Genomic DNA, 22,710 nt, shown 5'->3' with positions numbered 1-22,710 from the left:
TTGGACATTAATAATGCATTTTTGCATGGCGAATTAAATGAGGAGGTATATATGTCTTTACCCCCTGGTTTTGAAATCCCAAATTCTGTCTGTTCCAATAAAGTGTGCAGACTGAACAATTCTCTCTATGGTTTAAAGCAAGCTTACTACAACCTTAATTTCCCTCGGATATTCTCAATCTCAAGCTGATCACTCACTCTTTGTGAAAGCTTCTGATTCTACTTTCACTGCATTGTTAGTGTATGTAGATGATATTGTATTGACTGGTAACTCAATGTCTGAAATTCATTTTGTCAAGCAGACTTTGGATAGTCGGTTTAAAGTAAAAGATCTTGGCCCTTTGAGATTCTTTCTTGGTCTTGAAGTTGCTCGTACCAAGGATGGTATTTCCCTCAACCAAAGAAAATACACTTTGGAATTACTTAATGATAATGGTAAACTTGCTACTAAACCTGCCACAACACCATGTAACCCTTCCACTAAGCTCACCAATGAAGGTAGCCCTCCTTACTCTGATAATTCTGCCTACAGAAGATTTGTGGTCGGCTTCTTTATCTTACTCATACCAGGCCAGATATAGCATTTTCAGTTCAGCAGCTTAGTCAATATGTTTCTCAGCCTCTTGAATCTCATTTTCATGCTGCAAACCGTGTGCTCAGGCATCTCAAATCTGCCCCTTCTCAAGGACTTTCCTTCCCCCCCCCCCCTCTAACTCTCTCCAATTATCTGGTTTTGATAATATTTGCATTTGTAATCCTTCAAGGCACTTGGCGATGACATTGTATCCGTCTTCACATTAATGGTTCTATCCTTATTCTCTAAAATCTTAACTTCACGCAAATATTGACTTGAACGTCAGAGTCTCTGCAAGTACAACTTCTCTTTGGTGTAACAGTGCAGCAGAGAACCACCACCGACCACGTCGATTCTTATTATCAGGTAAGATCAAGTAGATATGAAAATCTTAACGTATAGAGATTTTTTTTATTATTATTATTATTATTATTATTATTATTATTATTATTATTATTATTATTATTATTATGGAACAGATCTGATTACACCGATTATTTTTATTTTGATAGATTTTTTATTATTATTTCATATTTCATAAATCCAATTACAACTACATTGTGTACTTTTTTTCCGAACAAAATAAATTTTTGAGGTATTTCGACATTGTCTTTACTTTGAAGATCTCATATGAAACAAATATTGCAATTAAACTCTAATTATGTACTATAGATGATTTTGAGAAATGAAATAGCTCAAAAAAGGAATGATATCACTTTCAATATACTTAAACCGTTAAACGATATGTCACAATATTATATTAAAAACAAAATTATTATTTATCACAACATAATAGTGAGTTTGACATTTTTATTTTATTTACTCTCAAAGTCACCCTTTCAATAGACTTAAATGATACTGTATGTCACAATAGCAATTAGTATATAATATTCAATGAATTTCAAATATGTGTATTACCCCTCCTTGTCCACACCTCGCAACAAGAACTTCATCACCAGGTCGTGCTAAATCAGCTTACATCTTTCCCCGTTTGCTTTTCACAACTGTACCTGTAATTCACAATTATAAACTCGATGAGGGATATGAAATTCAGTTTTTTAGGGGTTGTTTTCACCAAAATGTTGTTTCACAATCTTCTTCACAAATTATTTTAAACAGAAAACAAAATTAAAACAAGGTAATAACTTTGATAATAAATAGTGAACATATTTTGATTGAAAACAAGAAAAGAAACCACCACAATTTGTTAAAAACCAAGTGGTTCGATCAGTTGAACAATAAACAGACACTATCCACAATTTGATTACTTGAACAATTTGATCACAGTTTCATCTGGTCCAAGTTCAAGATGGTTAAAACAATTGAACCATGACTTGGAGATCACACCAGTTCGGTTTTTAAAACATTGCATATGAGTCGCTATTAGTGAACTCTAGTCTTATTCACATCGTATTCACATTTCCAACTTATAATCGGGTACGAGGTGAACTCTAGTCTAGATTAACTTAATTTTATTTATTTTCTTTTTTTTTTTTTTTTTTTTTTTTTTTTAAAAGTTGATGGTTTATAAGTACCACCAACTTATTTACAAAGAAAATACTACAATTGCCGCTTATTTATTTTCCAAATCCTTTAAAAGTACAAATGCAAATCTTTGCACCAACTGTGAATTCAAAAACAACTAATTAAATGTAAATATTTTGACAATTGCTAATAAAAACACATCAACATTTATTTTTGCATAGAAGGAGCACTAGAAAAATATCCAAATTAGATATAGCACCATTTTGGATTGACTTAGTTGAACTTATATAATGACACCGGCACTTGTGAGACTATTAGAACTTATCTAAACTGTTTTCAGCTTATTTTCATAAGCTGTCTAAAATAGCTTACCAAAACAACATACAGCTTATACAAAAACAATTTAACTTTATTTTAACTTATACATAAGCACTTATGCTATAAGCTGTTTATCCAAACAATGCCAAAATATCAAAAATTGAAACTAACAGAATGAAATTTGCAAACCTAGAGGAACAGGAATACGAACAGTAGGTGCTGAAGATCCATTCCGCAAATAAGAAGTAAAAACGCCAACTGCATCAATATTTGTGTGGTTCTTTCGCTAACGCCGTTGACGTTGACGGTGGAGCATCTAAATTCGTTGTAACTTTGCATTCTAGTGTTTTCCATTTGTGTTGGAATTTGAAGTTCCTATATACATAATAACATATAAATGCCGTTAATAACAGAAAAATGGCGTTAATTAACGGAGAAGGGGATGAAAGTAGAATGAGTGAAATTGTGATACCTTGGTGGAAGTTGAAGTGGGAGGAAGTGATGAATGGAACAGAAGAAATGAGTTTTGTGTGAAGGAATAGTGAGAAATGAAGGTGGTGGTGAAATGAGTGAAGACATTATCCGAATTTTTTTGATTGAAGAGAAAAAGGAAAGAGGGAGATGAAGATGTGACCAAAGATTGGGCTAGATAAGTATATTTTGAGAGTTGAGAATTACTGCATTCTACGATTTTCCAATTTTACCCTTCCGCTATTTAAGTAGCGGATATTATAAAAATTAAAATTTTTGAAAAATAAGGTTCGTTACTTAAGTAACGGATGTTATAAAGGTATGATATTTTGAGGGGGTGTCCGCTATCTAAGTAACGTATAAGGATATTTTGGTAATTTCGTAGGATGCGCCCTAGAATCAGTAGGTTGGCAAAAAGAGATATCTTGAGAGTTACTTTTAGATTGAAAAAAAAAATTAAAAATGATTTTTACAAAACTTATGTAAAAATTGTAGAACCCTTAAGTTGAGTTTCGAGATGAAAATGAACTAAAACCTAACGAGCTGAATTGAACTGTTCGTGAACTTTAAACGGTACCAACTTAAACTGAAAAAATAGTTTGTGTTGAACTCGAATCGAGCTTAGACGAGTTCGACTCGACTCATTTACGCCCTAAATATTATGTGGATATGTACCAGTACATTTGTTGAGGTGAATGATTCTGATCGGCTTACAAACAGTATTTATTAATTTTTCTATATTAAATACTACGTATCCACGTAAAGTTATTTTATTTTATTTTTGATGTGATTAACGTTAGTTTTTTTTTTAGGTTTTGTCAAAAAAAAAAGTTACTTTTTAGGCAAAAGTATATACTCCCTCCATCCCAAAATATAAAGAAATATTGGTCAAAGAAAGTTGATGTATTTAGTTAAAAATTTGGACTAAATACATTAACTTTGTTTGACCAGTTTTCCCGTATATTTTGGGACGGAGGGAGTACTATGTATATAGTTAACGTTACACTTTGAGAGTTCCATAAGTTAGCTCAAATTGTAGCTATCAGAGATATTATTGGAGTGGCCGGGATACGAACCCCGGATTCCACATTTCTTCACATTTAAATATGTGAAAGTCTAGCCACTAGGTTACTTGACAAAACAAAAAAAAGGTTACACTTTGAGAATATAATTATGTTAACGAAAATATTATAAAAGTGATCGATTATTAGTTGGTTCACTTGTGATTGACACTAAACTTAGTAAACATAATTAATTGTGACGGGAGGGGACCACTTAATGACATAACTCATAGGTGATAAAAAAAATTATAAAAGTGCGGGGTCGTGATTTGTAGTGCATATGCAATATAGTATTCTCGTACAGGCTAAGCAAACAAGATTCGAAGGAAGAGAAAAATGGCAGCAGAAGAGGGACAAGTCATCAGTGTTCATACCGTTGAATCATGGAAGGAACAGATCCAGAAGGGAAATGACTCCAAAAAATTGGTACAATTCAAATACTTACGTTCATCTTCTTCATACATATATACTCCTATTTGCTTATTCATGTTTCAACTCTATTTTTTTTTGTCACTCTTATACTTTACTATATGTCAATGATTTCAATACCTCTTTCTAGTAATCAATTTGATTTTAATACCTGTTGATTGCGAGACTTCAAATTATACGTGTTTAATTATGAATTGTTCAATCTTCTTTTATGAAAATATTCCCAAATCGTCGTCGTGGACGGTGTTTAAATTTTGTATGGTTAAATATACTTTAGTGATTGGATAAGCAATTTAATTTAAGCACACAAACTTTGAATCACGATTTAAAATTCGAGTGGAGATTAGTTTCATAATCGTCCAAATAACCGAGGTTTGCGAGAATACTCTATGAAGTTAGGGCCGGCCGAAACCCTAATTATGACGAGTTCATATTAAAGTATATTCTTCTTTTTTTGGTAATATATTAAAGTATATTCTACTTGTATATAAACCAAAATGAGTCGAATAAAATTAATATTTTTTGAACTAAATACATCAATTTTTTTGACCAATTTTTATTTATAGGTACTTCATTATAGAGATATAAGTTATTCGAAAATGAAATATGATTAAACTATTTTCATAGAATTTGTAGTTTGTTTTCAAAATACATATGAACTATTTGAAATGGGCTAAAAATAATGAGTTGAAAACCACATATGGAGTCACTATCAAATTATATGTTCAAAACACGATAAATTATATGGTGCAGAAATGAAATAAATCTTATACATTAGTTTATTTTTATTATTGAATCGATAAGCCTTACCATTAGATCAAATCTAATATGATGTGATTTATTGAGCCCTTGAAATAATGCCATAAGTTCAGCATAAGTGTAATCAGCGATACCCAAGAAACCACTAAAACCAACAATCCAGTCACCACTTCCACCTCGGATTAAGCCACCAAATTCTGCCCTTCCCGGAGCACCCAGACAACTACCATCCACATTTAGCACCATACAACTTGTTCCACACGAATGCGATGTTGTCCAACGGGGAGGAGTATCAATGTTATTTGCTTAGGAACATTTTTTATGCATCAAAATTAATTGAATATCTTTCAAGTTTAATTTTCTTGTTTATAAGTGATAATGACATAATTGGTAACACTTACAATGAATTGCATTACATTTTTGAATAATAGATTGTGGTGGATTTTACTGCTTCATGGTGTGGTCCATGCCGTTTTATTTCACCAATTCTAGCAGATATTGCTAAGAAGACACCTCAAGTCATCTTCCTCAAGGTGGATGTGGATGAATTGAAGGTATAATAAGCATATCTTAATCTATGTTACCTTATTATTTTTTAAGTTTAAAGTATGTTCAGAATCACATTGTGTTTGACAAAATCACAATAGCAACGTGATTTTGTTGAAGCTCTAAATTATTGCTTTTGCAAAATTGCAGTGGCACACTGTGATTCTGTCAGACTCACAACTAATCCAAGATAATAAATCAAAAGTTTACCAGATTTTGTCAAATTATGATCATTTTACAGGAACATTTTTTGAAACATGTTTACATTATTTTAAGATTATGATTGATTACTATATACTGGTTATGATTATGTGGACTGTTAATTTCAGAGTGTTGCTGAGGAATGGTCTGTTGAGGCTATGCCAACCTTCTTGTTCTTGAAAGAAGGTAAGGAAGTGGAAAAAGTAGTTGGTGCTAGGAAGGAAGAACTTCAAATTGCTGTAACCAAGCATGCAACTGCTTGAAGTATCATATGAAAGATCATGAATAAATACATTTAACATTTTCGTGTCGGTTTTCATGTTATCACCATGCTTGAAAATAAATTGTTGCCTTGGCCTACTTCAAATGATTGTTGACTATAAGATATTTGTTGTAGCATTATGATATTTTGATGAAAATTCCATGGTCCCTATGGTTGATGGCTTACAATTAAAATATATTGAGAAAATGGTCCCTTTTTGGTTGTTGATTGAATATGCTAACCACCAAAATAATAATGCTTGCATGTGTATAGATATTAGATACAAACAAATTACATGAGTGCATAGAAAGCACTTAAATATACTGAATTTTGAAATTTTCACTCTTCCAGGTAAATACATTGACACTCAAGTTCAAAGAATCAATTAAAAATGAACTTGGTCACACACCCCTTGTATCAATCATGCTATTGCCAATCGAAGATATATAGAATTCCACACCTGCATATATAATTTTTATTATTGTTCTTCATAATTACTATGCACCCTATGTATGTTTCCCTGTCGATCGCCATTTGGCTTCTCATTCTTGTGTTGTATTAGTCATTAAATTTGATTCACTAACTCGTGGAGTATGCACTATCCTCTTTACCAGAGATATTTTCCAAGGATTCCCTCCTAATTCCTCGAAAACGACCAGCAAGTTATTTGTTGGCTTTAACCAGGACCTTGGAACATGGTACCTGCAAAATTGAAGTAGTGAGTAGCATTTTCCTAAGTTTCGTACATGTTTGGTATCACGGTGGATTTGCTAGAATTACAATGAGCTATCGTGACTTAGCTACAAAGTGTAGCTTTTGAAAATCACACTGACTCACTGTGATTCTGGCAAAAAACCCACTGTGATACCAAATGTGCATCATTCTTTTAGAGGAAAGTAGTGTCATACCATCGTTGGGTAGGTTGTCCGCAACCAATTTGACACTTGGCCTGACGATATGTTCCGGCATAGTTACAACCATTACAGTTACCCTTTGCATAAACCATCCAATATCTTCCAATGCTTTGTCCATTGATCCATACTTGACCCTTTCCCATACTGCTCATGTCCAATGCCAATGGTTCAATTCCATTAGGTGCATTGAAATAAGCCTGCAGGTTTCAAATTAGATTAAAATCGTTTCGTTATAGACTTCATTCGATGTTATTATCGTAATATAAAAACTAGTAACTGTACTTTCTTACCTTGTGCCATTTCAACTGTGGCTGATTTTGAGAAGCTTGTGACGTTCGCACCCAATCAACAGATGAGACACCATTGGGAGACACCAAATTCACAGCTTCTCCTTTTAGGCCAACCTGTTTGTGTCAGTACCATAATTAGAAAACATTTTCTCCTTATATTTGATGAAACATGTTTGTTCAAATTCTGCTACGCATCAGTGCTATAGCATCGCCATAGCTGCTATTTCTCATTATTTTTTACTAAATAGTGTATTGCAGTATAGTAGCGGTTTGTTCAAATTCTGCTATGCAAAAGCGTTATAGAGCCGCTATAGCGGCTATTTAACAACAGATACAGAAGTTAGATTTGTGTGCATCTGACCTGGTATGACCATTTTTGCCCTGTCAAATCTTTCTGTCCACGGTCAAGACCATGGAGCAAAACTGGACCTGTGATTCCTGTCTTCCATGACTCAAAATGGATTCCACCGTTCTATTGGAAAAAGAAAAAATCAAAAGAAATTAATGACTAGCGAATGGTTGTTCAAATTCAAGTTGGTGTTAAAAGCAAGGTACTAACAGGTAATCCAACAGCTACACTTAGAAGTGCTATTTTATTAGTTCCAGCTCGTAGGTCAATAGGTCCATTAAAATTGAAACTTGGATGTTCCTTTGTCCCAAAAGCCGAGCCTGCAAAAGGAAATAGGAGTCTAATGATCACTGTTTCTACTTTCATTGTAACTGAGCGATTGTTACCAACTAATTATAACAGAATCGTCTCATCTTGGTTGAACTACCTTAGATTCAATCACTGTGAAAAAGGTAAAAAAAAAAACGCAAGTTTAACTACATGCCTGAAAATTTCCCATTGATAAACACATGGACGGCATCGCCAGAGGAGTGCACACTAATGCTAGGCTTGTTCCTTCCGCGAAGAAATGATTCCGATGGACTTATGTCAATACTGTGGCATGAAAACCAGAAAAACGGTAAGATTTCAACAGCATAGAACTGAGAAAGTAAAAAGATAAATGACTCAGAATTGATTTGGTTTCTGTTTGTATTTAATCTAGAGGAAAATGTACTAACCTGGTTATGTACCATAGATAATCACTAGTGTCTCTAGTAGCACTTAGCTGTTCTAGAAGTCCAGAAGCTGTGATTTTGGAATTTTCCGCAAGCGAAGACACATCTTCATCATAGGTCTCCCATGAGAACAATTTAGAATTACTAGGCAACATTTGTATTTGTGAAGGTTGAAACCTCACCTTCATGAAACCATAACAATCCAATCATCAATAACTTGATGCAAAAGACAATGCCAATAAGAAATACTTATATTCAAATTTAAAGAACCTTTTAAATATTCTTACTCTTGCAGTGTTGAAAACATCTGTTCTACAATCAGGGAGGATGCTTATGGACCAAGCAGGCAAGTCATAGTGCCTATTGTTGAAGGTCACTTTTGCAGCAGAATTTGAATGATAGTTAGCTAGAAAAGCTGCACATGTTGTTCTTGTAGAGAATACATATGCCTGGAGACATAAATCATTGTTATTGCCGCGAACTTATTGTTTTCGTTGTTATATATCAGAGGAATAGGGAAACTAACCTGTTCATATGCTCCTAATGATGTAACCTTAGGATCTGAAGAAACCAAAGCATGTTCACATTGCTTGATAGCTTTATGAAGGTCTTTCAAATGACCATATTTAGGTTCTCTTAACAAACCTGAAATCAGTTTAATCACTCAATTACAATTTGCTAATGACCATATTTAGGTTGTTTTGAGAGTATAATTATCTTACCATATTCATCAATTGGAGCATCATAGTCATAGCTTGTAGTTATGAATGGTCCTCCAGCTGATCGTCCAAAATTAGTTCCTCCGTGGTACTATCATTTGCCATTAATCAAGATTAATAATACTCGTGTTTCATAAATTAATGTTAATGAAGCATATATTTTGTTTAACTGAGAAATAAATCAGGTAACCAACCATGTAATAATTAAAAAGAGAGCCACCCTTTTGTATGAAACGAGCAACTGCAAACGCTAAATCCTGAACCGGTCGCTGGGGAACTGGTCCGCCAAATTCTGAAAACCTGATGGCCAAAAAATGGTAAAGAATTAAGACAAATGTGTCCAATTTTTTCACAACCAATTTCATAAACAATGCTATATGTAACTTACCAGCCACTCCAAGACTCAGTCCATAGTTTAGGCTTGTATGGTTTATTGGGAATGAAATCATCGCAGTAAAAACCATTGCAAGCATTTATCTGTTGGAAAGTATAGGATAAATCATATTTAACACTTACCAAAAGCTAATGAAAATGAACATAAAGAAAGAGTTGAAGAATATAATTAAAGTAAAATGAGTGCATGTTTGGAATCAGTGAGTTTGACGAAATCACAATGACATCATGATTTTGTTCAAATCACAGTGAGTCGCCGTGATTCTGCCAAACTGACCGTCAATCGAAACATGCACTAAGTAAATCGGGCAAGATCACGAGAAAGCTCACTCACCACTGGATCTGGGGCATCATCTTCCTTACACATCACCCAAGGGACACCTGTACCTAATCCAACAGCCATTTTTGCAGCCCAATTTGAATATGCATGACCAGAAGCTCCAAGTGCTCTTCCTTGTGGGCCATACTCATTCTCAATCTACAAATTACAACAACACAAGTATACTCAACAAAGTTAAAACTTCATCTTCAACTACTGATTTTACTAGCATGAATTTTTTAAGTGTTAGATTAGATCCACACTTTCTTGATCTTTCAAAACATGTAGGAGACAAATTTTAAACAAACACTTAAATTATATCCAAAAAAAGTCAAACTTGAAAGTAACTCTCTACTTACTTGAGAAAGAATTATTGGACCACCTTGTGACTGAAATAGCTTTTCATTCTTCATCATCTGAACAATCTTTTGAGTAAAACCTTCCATTGCAGCCTAAAAAAAAGTTTTTTTTTTTATTTTTTTTCAAAAATTTCAACATTTCTTTATTCAAACTACTCAAGAACTAACTTCCTAAAAGATTGAACTGAAATTACATATCAGTGTGGATATATCAGAATCATGGCGAGTCACCGTGATTTTCCAAAATCTACACTCAGTAGCTTCTGCAAAATCACACTGGATCACATGATTCCGGTATATTCACTCTGATACCAAACATTAACTCAACCTTAAAAGGGCCATTATCAGTTCTGAAACTGATTCCAGGAACATACTTCAACCAAACAGGAAATCCTCTACACCAAACAAAAAAAAAGAAAAAAAAAACATATCATTGTAAATCACAAAAAACAATATCATTGTGAATGACAAAAAAAGAAAAACATATACATTAAGAAACCAAACATTAAATGTTACATACCCAAAGTTCCACTCAGCACAAACATAAGGTCCAATTCTAAGATGTACATACAGACCCACTTTCTGCACTGTCTTTATGAAATGTACTAGATCGTACCTTCCTTCAAAATTGTACTACAACAAAAAACATCATAAAAATAATTAAAAAAAATGTGAATAAATCTTAAGAAGAAAATTTAAGAGAATATTAAAAGTTAATCAGAACAAGATCCAGATTCTAGAATAGTACATTACTAGGAGAAGGTTCATGAACATTCCAAAACACATAAGTGTCAATAACATCTAACCCTCCATCTTTAGCTTTCTGAATCAGATCCTCCCACATCTATACATTTCAAACAAAAACACTTAAAAAAAGTAATTTTTTTATTAAAGATAGTGACTTTTTTTTTAAGTTAAACAAGAAAAGTACTTCTGGGGTGCTTCTTGGATAATGAATGGAACCAGAGATGAGTATTCTTCTTTGTCCATTGATGAGAATAGCTTTTCTATCATATGTAACACTACATTGAATAAACTCAGAACCAAGAAAGAAGATAGTGAAGAATAGTGAAAGAAGAAGCTTGGAAACTGAGTTGGTTTCCATAGCTTTTTCAACAATGGAGGGAAAGTTTTTTTGAAAGATGAATATATGAAAGTTTAGTTTAGCAGAAGAAATAAATAGAGTGAAAAAGAAACATGGGTTGTTCTGTTTTGCTCTGTTATGTTCTGTTTTGTTCTGTTATCTCAGTGAGTGTGACTTTGAATCTGATTTAATAAAAAAACACAATGACAATACCTATGACCAATGTTGTATTAATGTTTTTTGTCTGTGATTTTTCTTTTTCTTCTTATAAATAGTAGTGATGCAAACTAGTGGAAATTCAACACATGTAAGGTAAGTTGTAATTTATGACTATTTTGGTTTGTTTTATTTTTATATTTGGAAATTTATATATATAACTCCTAAATATATAATTTCTAAATAGTTCTCCTACTACTTCTATAAACTTTAATCCATTTAAACCAATCAAAATTTTTTATTTAGTCATGTCAATCGATACATCCAGTTAAATCATTATACCATATCATGTCATATCACTTCTCCTTATATACTTTTCATTAATTTTAATTTTTTTTGTTCCGTTGAACATCACACTTTTAGTGGACCTTTATTTTTTATATATATTTACTAATATAGACCATGTAGCATTATTAGGCTATGAATAAATGGATTTGTAGCATTATTTTGCTATGAATAAAGGCAAATGGAATTGATTAAACTTAATTAGAAGTTATGATCATTTCCTTGATGCTATAATTAATCTCATACTCCGTATAAGATTGGTAACGTTTTTTTTATTTATTTATTAAATAAGGAATTGGTAACGTTTATTGCATGTAGGCCTTTGAAATGGTAAAGTATTTTTTACCCTCATTATTTTTGACCCAAAATGAGGGGTATTTTGGGATTCATTACAAAGCATGACAGACAGACAGATTATATTAGCTGAAAAAACAAATTTAAAGTTGAAGGTTTAAATAGTTCATATGTAAAATGCAACAAACAGATACAAACTATCTGAAATTCGGGAAATGCAAGGGCTTATATACACTGATGTGGATATGTGGATAAGCGCATGACCTATTATGATTGCTTAGTTAACTGAAAGATTAAAAAAGTAAGGTGAATGTTACCATGTTAGACGAGGAAAGCGATATGAGAAAAATAGTGGGAATTTGGAAGGGAGTGACACTTTGAGATCTTTGAACATTCAGGAAATAATTCATTCTTTAAACAAGTCACATACTTTATATTTATATTTATATTATATGTAAATGACTTTTATTATTTGTTATTATTTTTATTCTTATTATTCTAATTATTATTATTATAATTTTGATAATACTTAATTGTTTAAATTTATATAAATAGTTTTTCCATGTTATAATATAAAATAGCGCATAACACTCGTATAATGCGATAAGAGTCTAGTTTGAATAGTACTCCCATGTGGGAACTGGGAAATGGGAATGAGAGTGAGCGAGTGAGTGATTGCAAGAAAAAAAAGTTGTTTGTTTTGCCATTTTTTAATCAGAGGCTATTTATTGCTTTTAATGTCTTCAACTTTACTACAACCATATTTATATTTTATTTAACTTTAGATTAAAAATATATGGAAAAGAAATTGGAGGTATTGTTGTGGAATTTACCATACTAATTTGAGTGTCGGAATGTCTGCAAATACAACTTCCTTCAGTGCAACCGTGCAACAGAAAACCACCGCCGACCACATCAATTCTGATCAGGTAAGATCAAGTAGATATAAAAATCTTAACGTATATAAAGAGTTTATTATTATTATTATAGGTTTTTTTATTATTCATAAATCCATTTAGGAAAACATTGTGTACTTTTTTTCTGAACAAAATAAATTTATGTGGTACTCCTATTTCGACACTGTCTTTACTTTGAAGATTGAAAATACTTTTTCTTTAGAGAAATTATTATATGATGTACATGGGCGGTCCCTCCTCTCCTCCCATATCTCCAAAACTCCTAATAGTCATTTTGGATTTTTCTTTTCCAAAAGCACATATAAAACAAATATTAAAAGAATATTGCAATTAAAATCTAATTATGTACTCATAGATGATGTTAAGAAATGAAATAGCTCAAAAGAGGAATTATATCACTTTCAATAGACTTAAACGATATGTCACAATATTATATTAAAAACAAAATTATTTATCACAACAAAATAATAGTGTGAGTTTGACATTTTTATTTTTTTTTACTCTCTAAAAGTCACCCTTTCAATAGACTTAAATGATACTGTATGTATAATAGCCCAGTTTGAAACATTTCTTAGTTAAAAACTTTACAAATAGTATATACTAATAGATAATAGATATTTATTAAACAGGCCCTTAACTTCTGTGAAAAAAAATTATATGTATTTAACTAAATTTTTGTTTGACTATTTATAATTATTTTAGATTTAGATGAGTTAGGTTTGGAGTCACCAGGGAAATAAAAATGCTAACATATATAGGTATATATATACCTACTACATATAATCATTAATCACCGACTACATTTTTATGGCTGTGAAATTTGACATCACGTCCTTATGTTATAGTTTTCAATCAAATCCTTATTAATTAGACCGTCTATGCATTCGTTGGCCAACTATTTATAAGATATAAGATGCCCTTGTTTAATCCACTATTGATTTGTGATAAGGTATTTAGGTATTTTAAGTAAGTAGTCAAAAATTTAACACTAACTTTTTTTTTCTACCACCGGTGTCCGGTTTACTGGTCCGTCTAATCTGATTCGGAGGTCAGTTCTGACATCAAGTGGTTTCTGCTCCTTCCTAATTGCAGTTTCAATGGATCGAACCGTAATCCTCCCTATCAAGTTCAACGACAATCAACGCTGAACCAACTAATAATTGTAGAAAGTTCTTTCTAAAATGATAAAAATTAAATATCACTCAAATTTTTAAGTCGGACATTATGACGGGATTCGAACTTTAGTCCTTTCATTATGTGTGTGTGAATTTCTTATAGTCTGTCATTTCGTCTATTAAAAAAAAAATCATTTATCTTTAAATCTGAAAAAAGATTTTGCATTTCTCCCGGGTAATGTCTGTGTTGCTAGGCTGGTAGAAGAAGATTCGTACCCCATAATCCATATGTGAATCACATCACACTTTGTTTGTTTGCATGTGCTGTTGACCCATATTTCTTCATTCGTGTTGCATAAGTCCATACCATACAACTATCTTAATGTTTAAATTCTCTTTTTTATTATTCCCCACACGACAAATTTTTATCTTCTTTGCGTGTCTGTTCTTTGTAGGTTCGTGATGCCCTTGTCTTGTGGGGTTCATGAAGTTGGTTGCTTCCATGTGACATATTTATGGTATATCCTCATTTTCGATTTTCTTTTCCTTTTTTCTAATGGGGAAGAAAAGATTAGGTAAATGTATACATACATGTAGTACTAGTATAACTTTTATAAAGTGGCTAATAATATAGTGTTATATAAAAAAAAATGTAGCTAGTATGGTAGAGGTTAAATGTGTCCGATATTTAGTGTACTATTTATAGGTGATGGACATGGACTTATATCTTACATTAGATATATCTTTTTGGACTTTTTGTCTCAAGAAAGAAAAAGAATAAATACTATGCATGTTAGCTTTTGTGAATAACTTAGTAAGAAATTAAAGAAAAAAGTTTGTATGAGTAATAATGGAATAATTTTGTAGTTGGCGTCCAATTAATATATTACATATAGTTTAGGTGATGAGTTGATCTATGTATTGGTTATACAAACTATTTGAGTCAATTTTGATATTGTAGTAGTTAAAACTCATTAGGGTAGTAGGATAAATTGTATATTTTGTGAAAAAAAGGTAAATTATATTCTCCTTCTATTGGAGTTGTTCTTATGATAAGGGAAGGTCTTGACCTTGCACTACAACAAGAAAAACCTCATTTACAAACAGATTTTATAATCACTTTAGTGGTGAAATTTTTTCCTCAATAAGTTATTGACGGAAAATTCTGCCACAAAGTATTAAATTCCGCCATTTTTTTTTGGGTAGAATTCCGCCAATTTATTTACCACGATTAAAAAATATAAAAATAAAACATATTGGCGGAATATTTCGCCACTAAATTAACATAGGAAATTTCGGTACACATTTATTGGCGGAAATTTCCGCTAATAAGTTAATAAGAAAATAAAAAATTGTTTAAAAAAAGAAAGCAAAGTGTAATTCGTAAGAACTAAGAGGTAGAGCTTCCATGATCCAAGTGACTCATCTAACTTTCCATATCCACCATAGATAAAATCACATCCAAAGGATCACATTAAACCATTATCACACATTCACGGCTAAACATGTTGAGTATTTTTAATTCTTTTTATTTCTTATTCTATTATATTTATTAATTTTTCACAAACAAATCTGAGATTGTAAAGTAGATTCATTCTTGCAATTATCCCTTTCTCAAAGTTATTGACGGACTGGATCCGCCAATAAATATGTAGTTATTGGCGAATTTAGGCCCTTTGTGAGAGAATAATTCCGCCAATAAATACGGTTTTTCTTGTAGTGTTGGGACTCAAAAAATATTTCAAAATAATTTATATTTATCTTTCTCTAAAGATAGAATTCAAATATGAAATCTCGAAGTTTAAGATTTATCTTTTATTCAGTAGATCACACTCTCGGAGTTCTCCTATAAGAGATTTTTGAATTGCACTTAACTCATTCTCTCTTAATGTTAAGATTAAATTTGTCAAAACATATATTAGTCCAGTCCATTTTGGTCCATGCCACCAACAACTCATCTAAAGTGTGGCGGGGCAACTCAAGTAAGTGGGTTGCCCTTTGTTTCTCCGTTGAGCACACTGAATTAAAATCACCACACACTACTTTGATCTACTGTACAAATTAATGAACTAGTCAATAATTTGAACTAGTTGTTAAGTATATTTAACCACATATTTGAGCTAGTTAATAATTTTGAAGAAAAATAAACTAAGTTAATAATTTAAATTATATTGTTGATGTTAAATTTGTATCTAAAATTATCATGTATCCTCCTTTGTTAAAGGCTTACATTGTGAAAACTGAAATCACTAATTACAAATATAATTTATCTAGATTGATCTTCATTTTATATGTTTGAATTGGGTAATCAATTAAAAATACAAGTGAAATTTGGTCTATTAAATTTAATTAAATATTATTGCCGTAAGCTTAATTCAATTGATAAGGACATCACATTTTATATGTAGCACATTTTATATGTAGGATCCATAATTTGAACCCCAAATACTCTAATGATTTATATTGAGTGTGAAATTCTAACTATTTGACTATTTGATAAAAAATAAAAATAATTAAATAGTTCAATTGAATTATTTTTATTTATAAATTTTTATATTTGAATAGAATGAATATATTTAATATTTGGATAGAATTGAATAAATAAATTATTAATTTATAAACTTCTTTGTCGTAAAAGATATCTCTAAAATAAAAGTTTTTTTTTAAAATGAAAACTCTAGGGTGAGAGGATGGTGCTCTAGTCCATAACAGATTGACAGGGAAGATCTTAGGGCTTTTAGTATACTTACAAAGATAATTATTTGATAGGTGATCAAAACTCTAATTAATCCTGTAAAAAAAATCTATTCAAATTCGTGCGTAATTTGCATTTTGTATGTTGTACTTGGTGAGTGACTTTGTTTAATTAGGTAAAAGTGGATTATCATATCTTTCATACCCTGCATAACTTCTTGTTTTCAAATCTGTTTTTTTTTTATTTTTATATAAGTACAAACTATTATATCATGGACGAACTAGGGTTGGAGTTGATAAAGGAAGCAATTTCTTTGTTATAAATCCAGAAATTTAAAAGATGAAGAACGAGATGAATATTGTTAGGTTTTAATTTTTTTTAATTTTAAAAATCTATAATTTATTTTAAATAATTACGTGGAAAAAATAATTTAAAAATTTGTGACATGACTGCCAACCATTACATGTCAGCTTTTTTAAATAAAAATTGGAGAAAAGGATATGTTTGTCTACATTTTAAAGAATCCAAAAAGATAAGTAAACATAGAAGTCGTATAATTAATTTTTGTTAACATCACATTTTAAGTTTGACATCATAATTCCTTAAAAAAAAAAGTTTGACTTCATAATATAATATATATTACATGATGCACTTATTTACTATTGAAGGATGCACTTATTTACTATTGAAGAATAACCATGTGTCCATCCCATTTAGCATGTTATTTTCTTCATTGAGCTCAAGGAAGGGGAGGAAGGCTGTCAAACAAATTAAGCACAAGAAACAATATCAATAACAAAAAGCAAATAAATTCTTAAAAACAATTAAAGATTAAATTAATACTTTATTAACTACTCCCCCGATTATTTTTATAAGAAACAATTTATTTTTTAGGTTCATTGCATTTGCATATTTGATGTATCTGGTATATATTATATACGATATACGTTAATTATTCAATGAACCTAAAAAATCAACTGTTTCTTATAAAAAATGATCAGAAGTAGTATTTAACAAAATAATAAATAATTTATTGTTACTTATAAGGAAAAGATATTGAGAACTTACTTATCGCAATCCATATTTTTGCTTATAGTAAAATTTATGTCAACACCGCAACGTTGTGGAAGTGTGGCAGCTATGTCTTCTCTTATGTTAGGGTAGTGACTAGCCACTTCTTTAAGGCATATACAAGCATTACGCTTGTCATCTGGAGTGGGTGCTGAAGCTTTTAGATTTTGTACAGCACTACAACAACTAGTTGAAGGCTCGACAGAACCACCAATGATGAATACCCCACAGGGAAATAATGATTTTCCGGTTGCCTCGCAATCAAAAGCATTCCCTTGCTCCATAGTGAGGAGCAATAAAACTAGCAATATTGGAATCATAACAAATCTTTTCATCTTGTAGTTGCTAAACTTACTTTTGTTTTAATGTATGATTTGAAGATTGAACGGGGGAGCTTCTATTTATAGATGGAGATTTGGGGTAGTGTTGAAACAAAAAATATTGTAGACGTAATATTTATGTCATCAACCTTGAAGCTTCATCATAACTTTCACGCTACAATAATTGAAAATTTTGTTATATCGTTCAAGCCATATTTCTATTGGCACGATAGTTTTTGCTACTATAATGTGTTGTCACTATTAAGTATTATTTATAAGTCATCAACATTGAAGCTTCATATCTTAATTAACTTTCACGCTACAATAATTAAAAATTTTGTTATATCGTTCAAGCCAGGAGCGGATCTTCTTGGGAGCCGGGAGGTGCCGCGGCGCCTGACATATATATATATATATATAATTTACTCAAATACTCCAAATTTTGTATGGAAACCATGCACCCATAAAACTAAAATGATATATCATTCAATCATCAAATAAATTATACATTTAAATAAAATGTTCATAAATAAATTTATTTTACAAAAACAAATATTCATCTCACCGTATCCCCTAACATCTTAAGCAAGATCCTCCGTTCAAGCATTTTTACGCTGGCAATATAGCGCTGGATACTATTATGTGTTGTCACTAGTTGAAGAAACAATTTGTCATGATTCATATTCTTTTTGGGTAAGTATCGATAAAAATCTTCGAGAAGATTATACATCTGTTGATATTTTGTACTCTTATTTATGAACATATTTAGGAAATACTTGACACAAACACAAAGTATGAGACATCATAACGAGTTAAGTGAAACTGAGTCCTCGCCAACTCGAATGATAGATGTCAAATTTCAACTTATCCCATCTAAAACGGATTTGTCTCGTTGTTTTAACTCATTTGATCACCTTATTTAGAAATTAATAAATACATGTAATGTTTATGTATCATCTATAAGCCATCAACCTTGAAGCTTCATCAACTTGTGTTTTTGTTGGCACGAAAGTTTTTGATACTATTATGTGTTGTCACTATTATGTATCATCTATAAGTCATCAACCTTGAAGCTTCATGTCATGATTAACTTACACTGTACAATAATTAAAAAATTTGTTATATCATTTCAGTCATGTTTCTGCTAGCAACATAATAGTGTTGAATACAATTATGTGATATCACTAGTTGAAGAAATAATTTACCACGATTTACATCCTTTTTGGGTAAGTATTGATAGAAATCTTTGAGAGGATTATAATCTGTTAATATTTTATACTCTTATTTATGAACATATTTAGGAAAAATTTAACACAAATACAAAGTATAAGACATCATAACGAGTTAAGTGAAACTGAGTTCTGACCAACTCAAATGATAGGTGTCAAATTTCAACTTATCACATCTAAAATAGATTTGTCCCGTTGTTTTAACCCATTTTATCACCTTATTTATGAATTAATAAATACACGCAATGTTTATGTATCATCTATAAGGCATCAATCTTGAAGGTTCGTTTTAACTTTCACGTTATGATAATTGAAAAAATTGTTATAGCTAGTATGTTAGAGATTAAATGTGTTTTATCTTTACATTAGATTTGTTTTTTGGACTTTTTGTCTCAAGAAAGAAAAAAGAATAAATACTACGAATGTTAGCTTTTGTGAATAACTTTGTATGAATAATAATGGAATAATTTTGTAGTTGGCGTGCAATTAATATACTACATATAGCATTCACCAAAAAAAAAAAAAAACTACATATAGCCTAGGTGATGTGTTGATCTATGTATTGGTTATACAAATTATTTGAGTCAATTGTAGTTAAAACTCATTAGGTAATAGGGTAAATTGTATATTTTGTGTAAAAAAAAGGTAAATTATATTCTCCTTCTATTGGAGTTTTTCTTATGATAAGGGAACGTCTTGGGACTAAAATTATCAAGTATCCACCTTTGTTAAAGGCTTACATGTGAAAACTGAAATAATTAATTACAAATATAATTTATCTAGATTCATCTTCGTTTAGTGTGTTTGAATTAGGTAATTAATTAAAAATACAAGTGAAATATTGTCGTCGTGAGCTTAATTTAATTGATAGGGACATCACATTTAATATGTAGGATCCATAATTTGAGCCCTAAACACTTCACTTGTTTATATTGAGTGTGAAATTCTAAGTATTAGACTATATTTGACAAAAAAAAATATTAAATACTTCAATTGAATTATTTTTATTTATAAAATTTTATAGTTGCATAGAATAAATAAATTATTAATTTATAAGCTTCTTTGTCGTAAAAGATATCTCTGAAATAAAAACTTTTTTTTTATAATGAAAACTCTAGGGTGATGGGATGGTGCTCTGATCCATGACATATTGATAGGGAAGATCTTAGGGCTCTTAGTATACTTACAAAGATAATACATTATATTAGAATTCATTTCAAACTTATTGAGGGTGTCAGGGGTGTCTCTACACCTCGCTTATAATTGTTTTGTAATTTTTTGTTTGGATTTAGACCCCATTGAATAAAAAAGATATTCTTATCATAGATCTCTCAAATCTAAAACATGTCCTTTTACCACTAGATTAAAACCTAAGAGTTAAAAACTTCTTTTTCTTTAAACAAAAATAAGATTAATTTTTTTAAGATATAGCTAGATTTTAGGGATATACTCCTAAATACATGGTTATCCCATCTAAAATGGATTTGTCCTTTTGTTTTAACCCATTTTATCACCTTATTGATGAATTAATAAATACACGCAATGTTTATGTATCATCTATAAGTGAATGTAGTCTGACAAGTGGATTAGTCTATCGTCGAGTAGTAATTCACACTCTATTGTTTAGAATGAGTTCGTATACCCAAGGATCGTGTCAAAGCGGCTAGTTTTGTTTAGGAATTAAGATAGTTTGTTTTCGCTTTGTTTGTTTGAAAAATGTTTTGAGACAAAAGTTAGATAATATTAGACTAAAGATAAAAGAAAGGGTTCAAGATGATAAAAGTATGTTAAGTGCTTTCGAATCCCTCCCCTATTTCTGCTTGGTAACTAGCGTTATACCGCTTATTATTCCTTTATTATCTGACGGATTAATTTCTAAGAGATAAGTTCAGTTTTTGCATTCCTTATCCTATTGCAATTGAAGACGCTGTTGTCAACCGCTGGTAAGGTAACCCTTGTTTGTCACGTTTTCTACCTTTAACAAGCTGTCAAGTTAACCTACCTTGATTGAATAATTGTAAACATGCATAATTTAACTATGTGCGATTCTTAATCCTAATAACCTTTAACCTCGGGTACTGAATTTAATGGTCCCAAATCTTGGTTAGTTATATTGTCTCATTTAGTTCCGTGTCTTAGTGGTGTCACGAGATCAACTTCAACCCTAAGTACTACCATGATATGCACGCGTTCATATATGAAAGTATAAATAAGAAGAGGTATTGTAGATAATAACCGAATAGTAATTGAGTATAATCTTTATCGAACCAAATTACATAATCTCAAGCATTCATAAGGGAGTTCATCTACTCGACCTAACCTAAAGGCATTTAGCTACTCATAGACATATTAAACAATAAAGAAAACATGCATAAAAATAACCTCGATTCCTTGCAAAGGAAGTTTCGTCTCCCTATGATCAGGTAGAGTCTCCTTCCCTTGAGAGCTCATTAGCCCTCCTTGCTCCTCCTCATTTGCTCCTTAGATGCTTATAGTTCTCTGAACTTCTGAACGAATAATTGTGAAGGAGGAGAGCTCTAATTATAGTTTTTTGGAATTGGGTTGCACGCACCATCGCAGCGTGATGGGATCCATCGTAGCGCGCGATGGGATCAGGTTTCTTGCTTAGGAAGCACACAAACTTGGCGGCTAAGTTTCCTTCTCATCGTGGCCACGATGTGATCCATCGTATCCATGATGGATTCAGTAATTAGATTTTTACTTCAACACGAAAGTTGTAGCTCTTTGTCTTATGTTTCCAATGCATGGTCGGCCTCGATCCGATACTCGTAGCTCCAGTTATGTCGTTTTTGGTACGATGTGGTATATTCAGCGTATTTCTTCCTTTTTTGCCATTTATTTATGCATTTTCAACTTTTTTTGTTTCTTGGTCAAGTAACTTCACATCTTTAGGTTCTTGCTTGCATTTGGTCTTCAATCACTACTAAAACTATTAAAAATTAACCTAAAATACTATTAAAAACATCATATAAATTCTTGTCATCAACCTTGAAGTTTCATCATAAATTTCACGCTAAAATAATTGAAAAAAATTGGTATCCGGCTCCAGGACCGACTAATTCAAGGGGACCAATCTCACCGCCCACTTGCGGGGGGCCCATTTAAAGGCAATTTTTTTTTATTCCGTATGGACTTAGCCCACCAAAATTGGCACCAGGTGGAATCGAACCTGAGACCTTGAGAGGAGCATACTCGAAGGACCCAAATCAACACCACTAGACCAACCCCAAGTGGGTTTATAAGTCATCAACCTTGAAGCTTCATATCATAACTTTTACACTACAATAATTAAATATTTT

At 31.4% G+C, this 22,710-nt stretch overlaps 4 protein-coding genes across 4 annotated transcripts; 1 reads left to right on the top strand and 3 right to left on the bottom strand.

Moving 5' to 3' along the window:
• Positions 1-1,528: 1,528 nt before the first annotated feature.
• LOC123894346 lies at positions 1,529-3,530 on the bottom strand. The gene is made up of 4 exons (XM_045944322.1): positions 3,523-3,530; positions 2,849-3,053; positions 2,588-2,751; positions 1,529-1,583 (listed from the first exon to the last, which is right to left on the bottom strand). The coding sequence occupies exons 1-4, from the start codon at positions 3,528-3,530 to the stop codon at positions 1,544-1,546; spliced, it is 417 nt and encodes a 138-aa protein (XP_045800278.1). The 3' UTR covers positions 1,529-1,543.
• Positions 3,531-4,130: 600 nt separating this feature from the next.
• LOC123886820 (thioredoxin H-type-like) lies at positions 4,131-6,299 on the top strand. The gene is made up of 3 exons (XM_045936104.1): positions 4,131-4,334; positions 5,528-5,650; positions 5,972-6,299. Exons 1-3 carry the CDS (start codon positions 4,245-4,247, stop codon positions 6,104-6,106), a joined length of 348 nt encoding a protein of 115 aa, XP_045792060.1. The 5' UTR covers positions 4,131-4,244; the 3' UTR covers positions 6,107-6,299.
• A 56-nt stretch (positions 6,300-6,355) lies between these two features.
• LOC123886788 (beta-galactosidase 5-like) lies at positions 6,356-11,574 on the bottom strand. The gene is made up of 18 exons (XM_045936075.1): positions 11,096-11,574; positions 10,913-11,008; positions 10,685-10,797; positions 10,493-10,559; positions 10,165-10,257; positions 9,821-9,964; positions 9,482-9,570; positions 9,288-9,393; positions 9,097-9,184; positions 8,901-9,019; positions 8,662-8,823; positions 8,378-8,556; positions 8,143-8,252; positions 7,869-7,978; positions 7,671-7,781; positions 7,310-7,423; positions 7,014-7,216; positions 6,356-6,807 (listed from the first exon to the last, which is right to left on the bottom strand). The coding sequence occupies exons 1-18, from the start codon at positions 11,267-11,269 to the stop codon at positions 6,648-6,650; spliced, it is 2,238 nt and encodes a 745-aa protein (XP_045792031.1). The 5' UTR covers positions 11,270-11,574; the 3' UTR covers positions 6,356-6,647.
• Positions 11,575-17,310: 5,736 nt separating this feature from the next.
• On the bottom strand, positions 17,311-18,200 carry LOC123886779 (non-specific lipid-transfer protein A-like). The gene is made up of 2 exons (XM_045936068.1): positions 17,839-18,200; positions 17,311-17,528 (listed from the first exon to the last, which is right to left on the bottom strand). The coding sequence occupies exons 1-2, from the start codon at positions 18,174-18,176 to the stop codon at positions 17,510-17,512; spliced, it is 357 nt and encodes a 118-aa protein (XP_045792024.1). The 5' UTR covers positions 18,177-18,200; the 3' UTR covers positions 17,311-17,509.
• Between the last annotated feature and the right edge of the window lie 4,510 nt (positions 18,201-22,710).

The sequence above is a fragment of the Trifolium pratense genome, linkage group LG1 (genome assembly GCF_020283565.1).
Source record: "Trifolium pratense cultivar HEN17-A07 linkage group LG1, ARS_RC_1.1, whole genome shotgun sequence".
Lineage (NCBI taxonomy): Eukaryota > Viridiplantae > Streptophyta > Magnoliopsida > Fabales > Fabaceae > Trifolium > Trifolium pratense.
This window is presented reverse-complemented; position numbering and strand designations above follow the sequence as displayed.

Coding starts and splice junctions, on each gene's coding strand:
- LOC123894346 (XM_045944322.1), bottom strand. Junction 2,752..2,848: donor CCACTTCAACTTCCACCAAG/GTATCACAATTT, acceptor TTATGTATATAG/GAACTTCAAATTCCAACACA. Junction 1,584..2,587: donor ATGGATCTTCAGCACCTACT/GTTCGTATTCCT, acceptor TGTGAATTACAG/GTACAGTTGTGAAAAGCAAA.
- LOC123886820 (XM_045936104.1), top strand. CDS start 4,245: ATGGCAGCAGAAGAGGGACAAGTCATCAGTGTTCATACCGTTGAATCA. Junction 4,335..5,527: donor GAAATGACTCCAAAAAATTG/GTACAATTCAAA, acceptor TTTGAATAATAG/ATTGTGGTGGATTTTACTGC. Junction 5,651..5,971: donor TGGATGTGGATGAATTGAAG/GTATAATAAGCA, acceptor TGTTAATTTCAG/AGTGTTGCTGAGGAATGGTC.
- LOC123886788 (XM_045936075.1), bottom strand. CDS start 11,269: ATGGAAACCAACTCAGTTTCCAAGCTTCTTCTTTCACTATTCTTCACT. Junction 10,798..10,912: donor ATGAACCTTCTCCTAGTAAT/GTACTATTCTAG, acceptor TTTTTGTTGTAG/TACAATTTTGAAGGAAGGTA. Junction 8,824..8,900: donor CATTAGGAGCATATGAACAG/GTTAGTTTCCCT, acceptor TTATGTCTCCAG/GCATATGTATTCTCTACAAG.
- LOC123886779 (XM_045936068.1), bottom strand. CDS start 18,176: ATGAAAAGATTTGTTATGATTCCAATATTGCTAGTTTTATTGCTCCTC.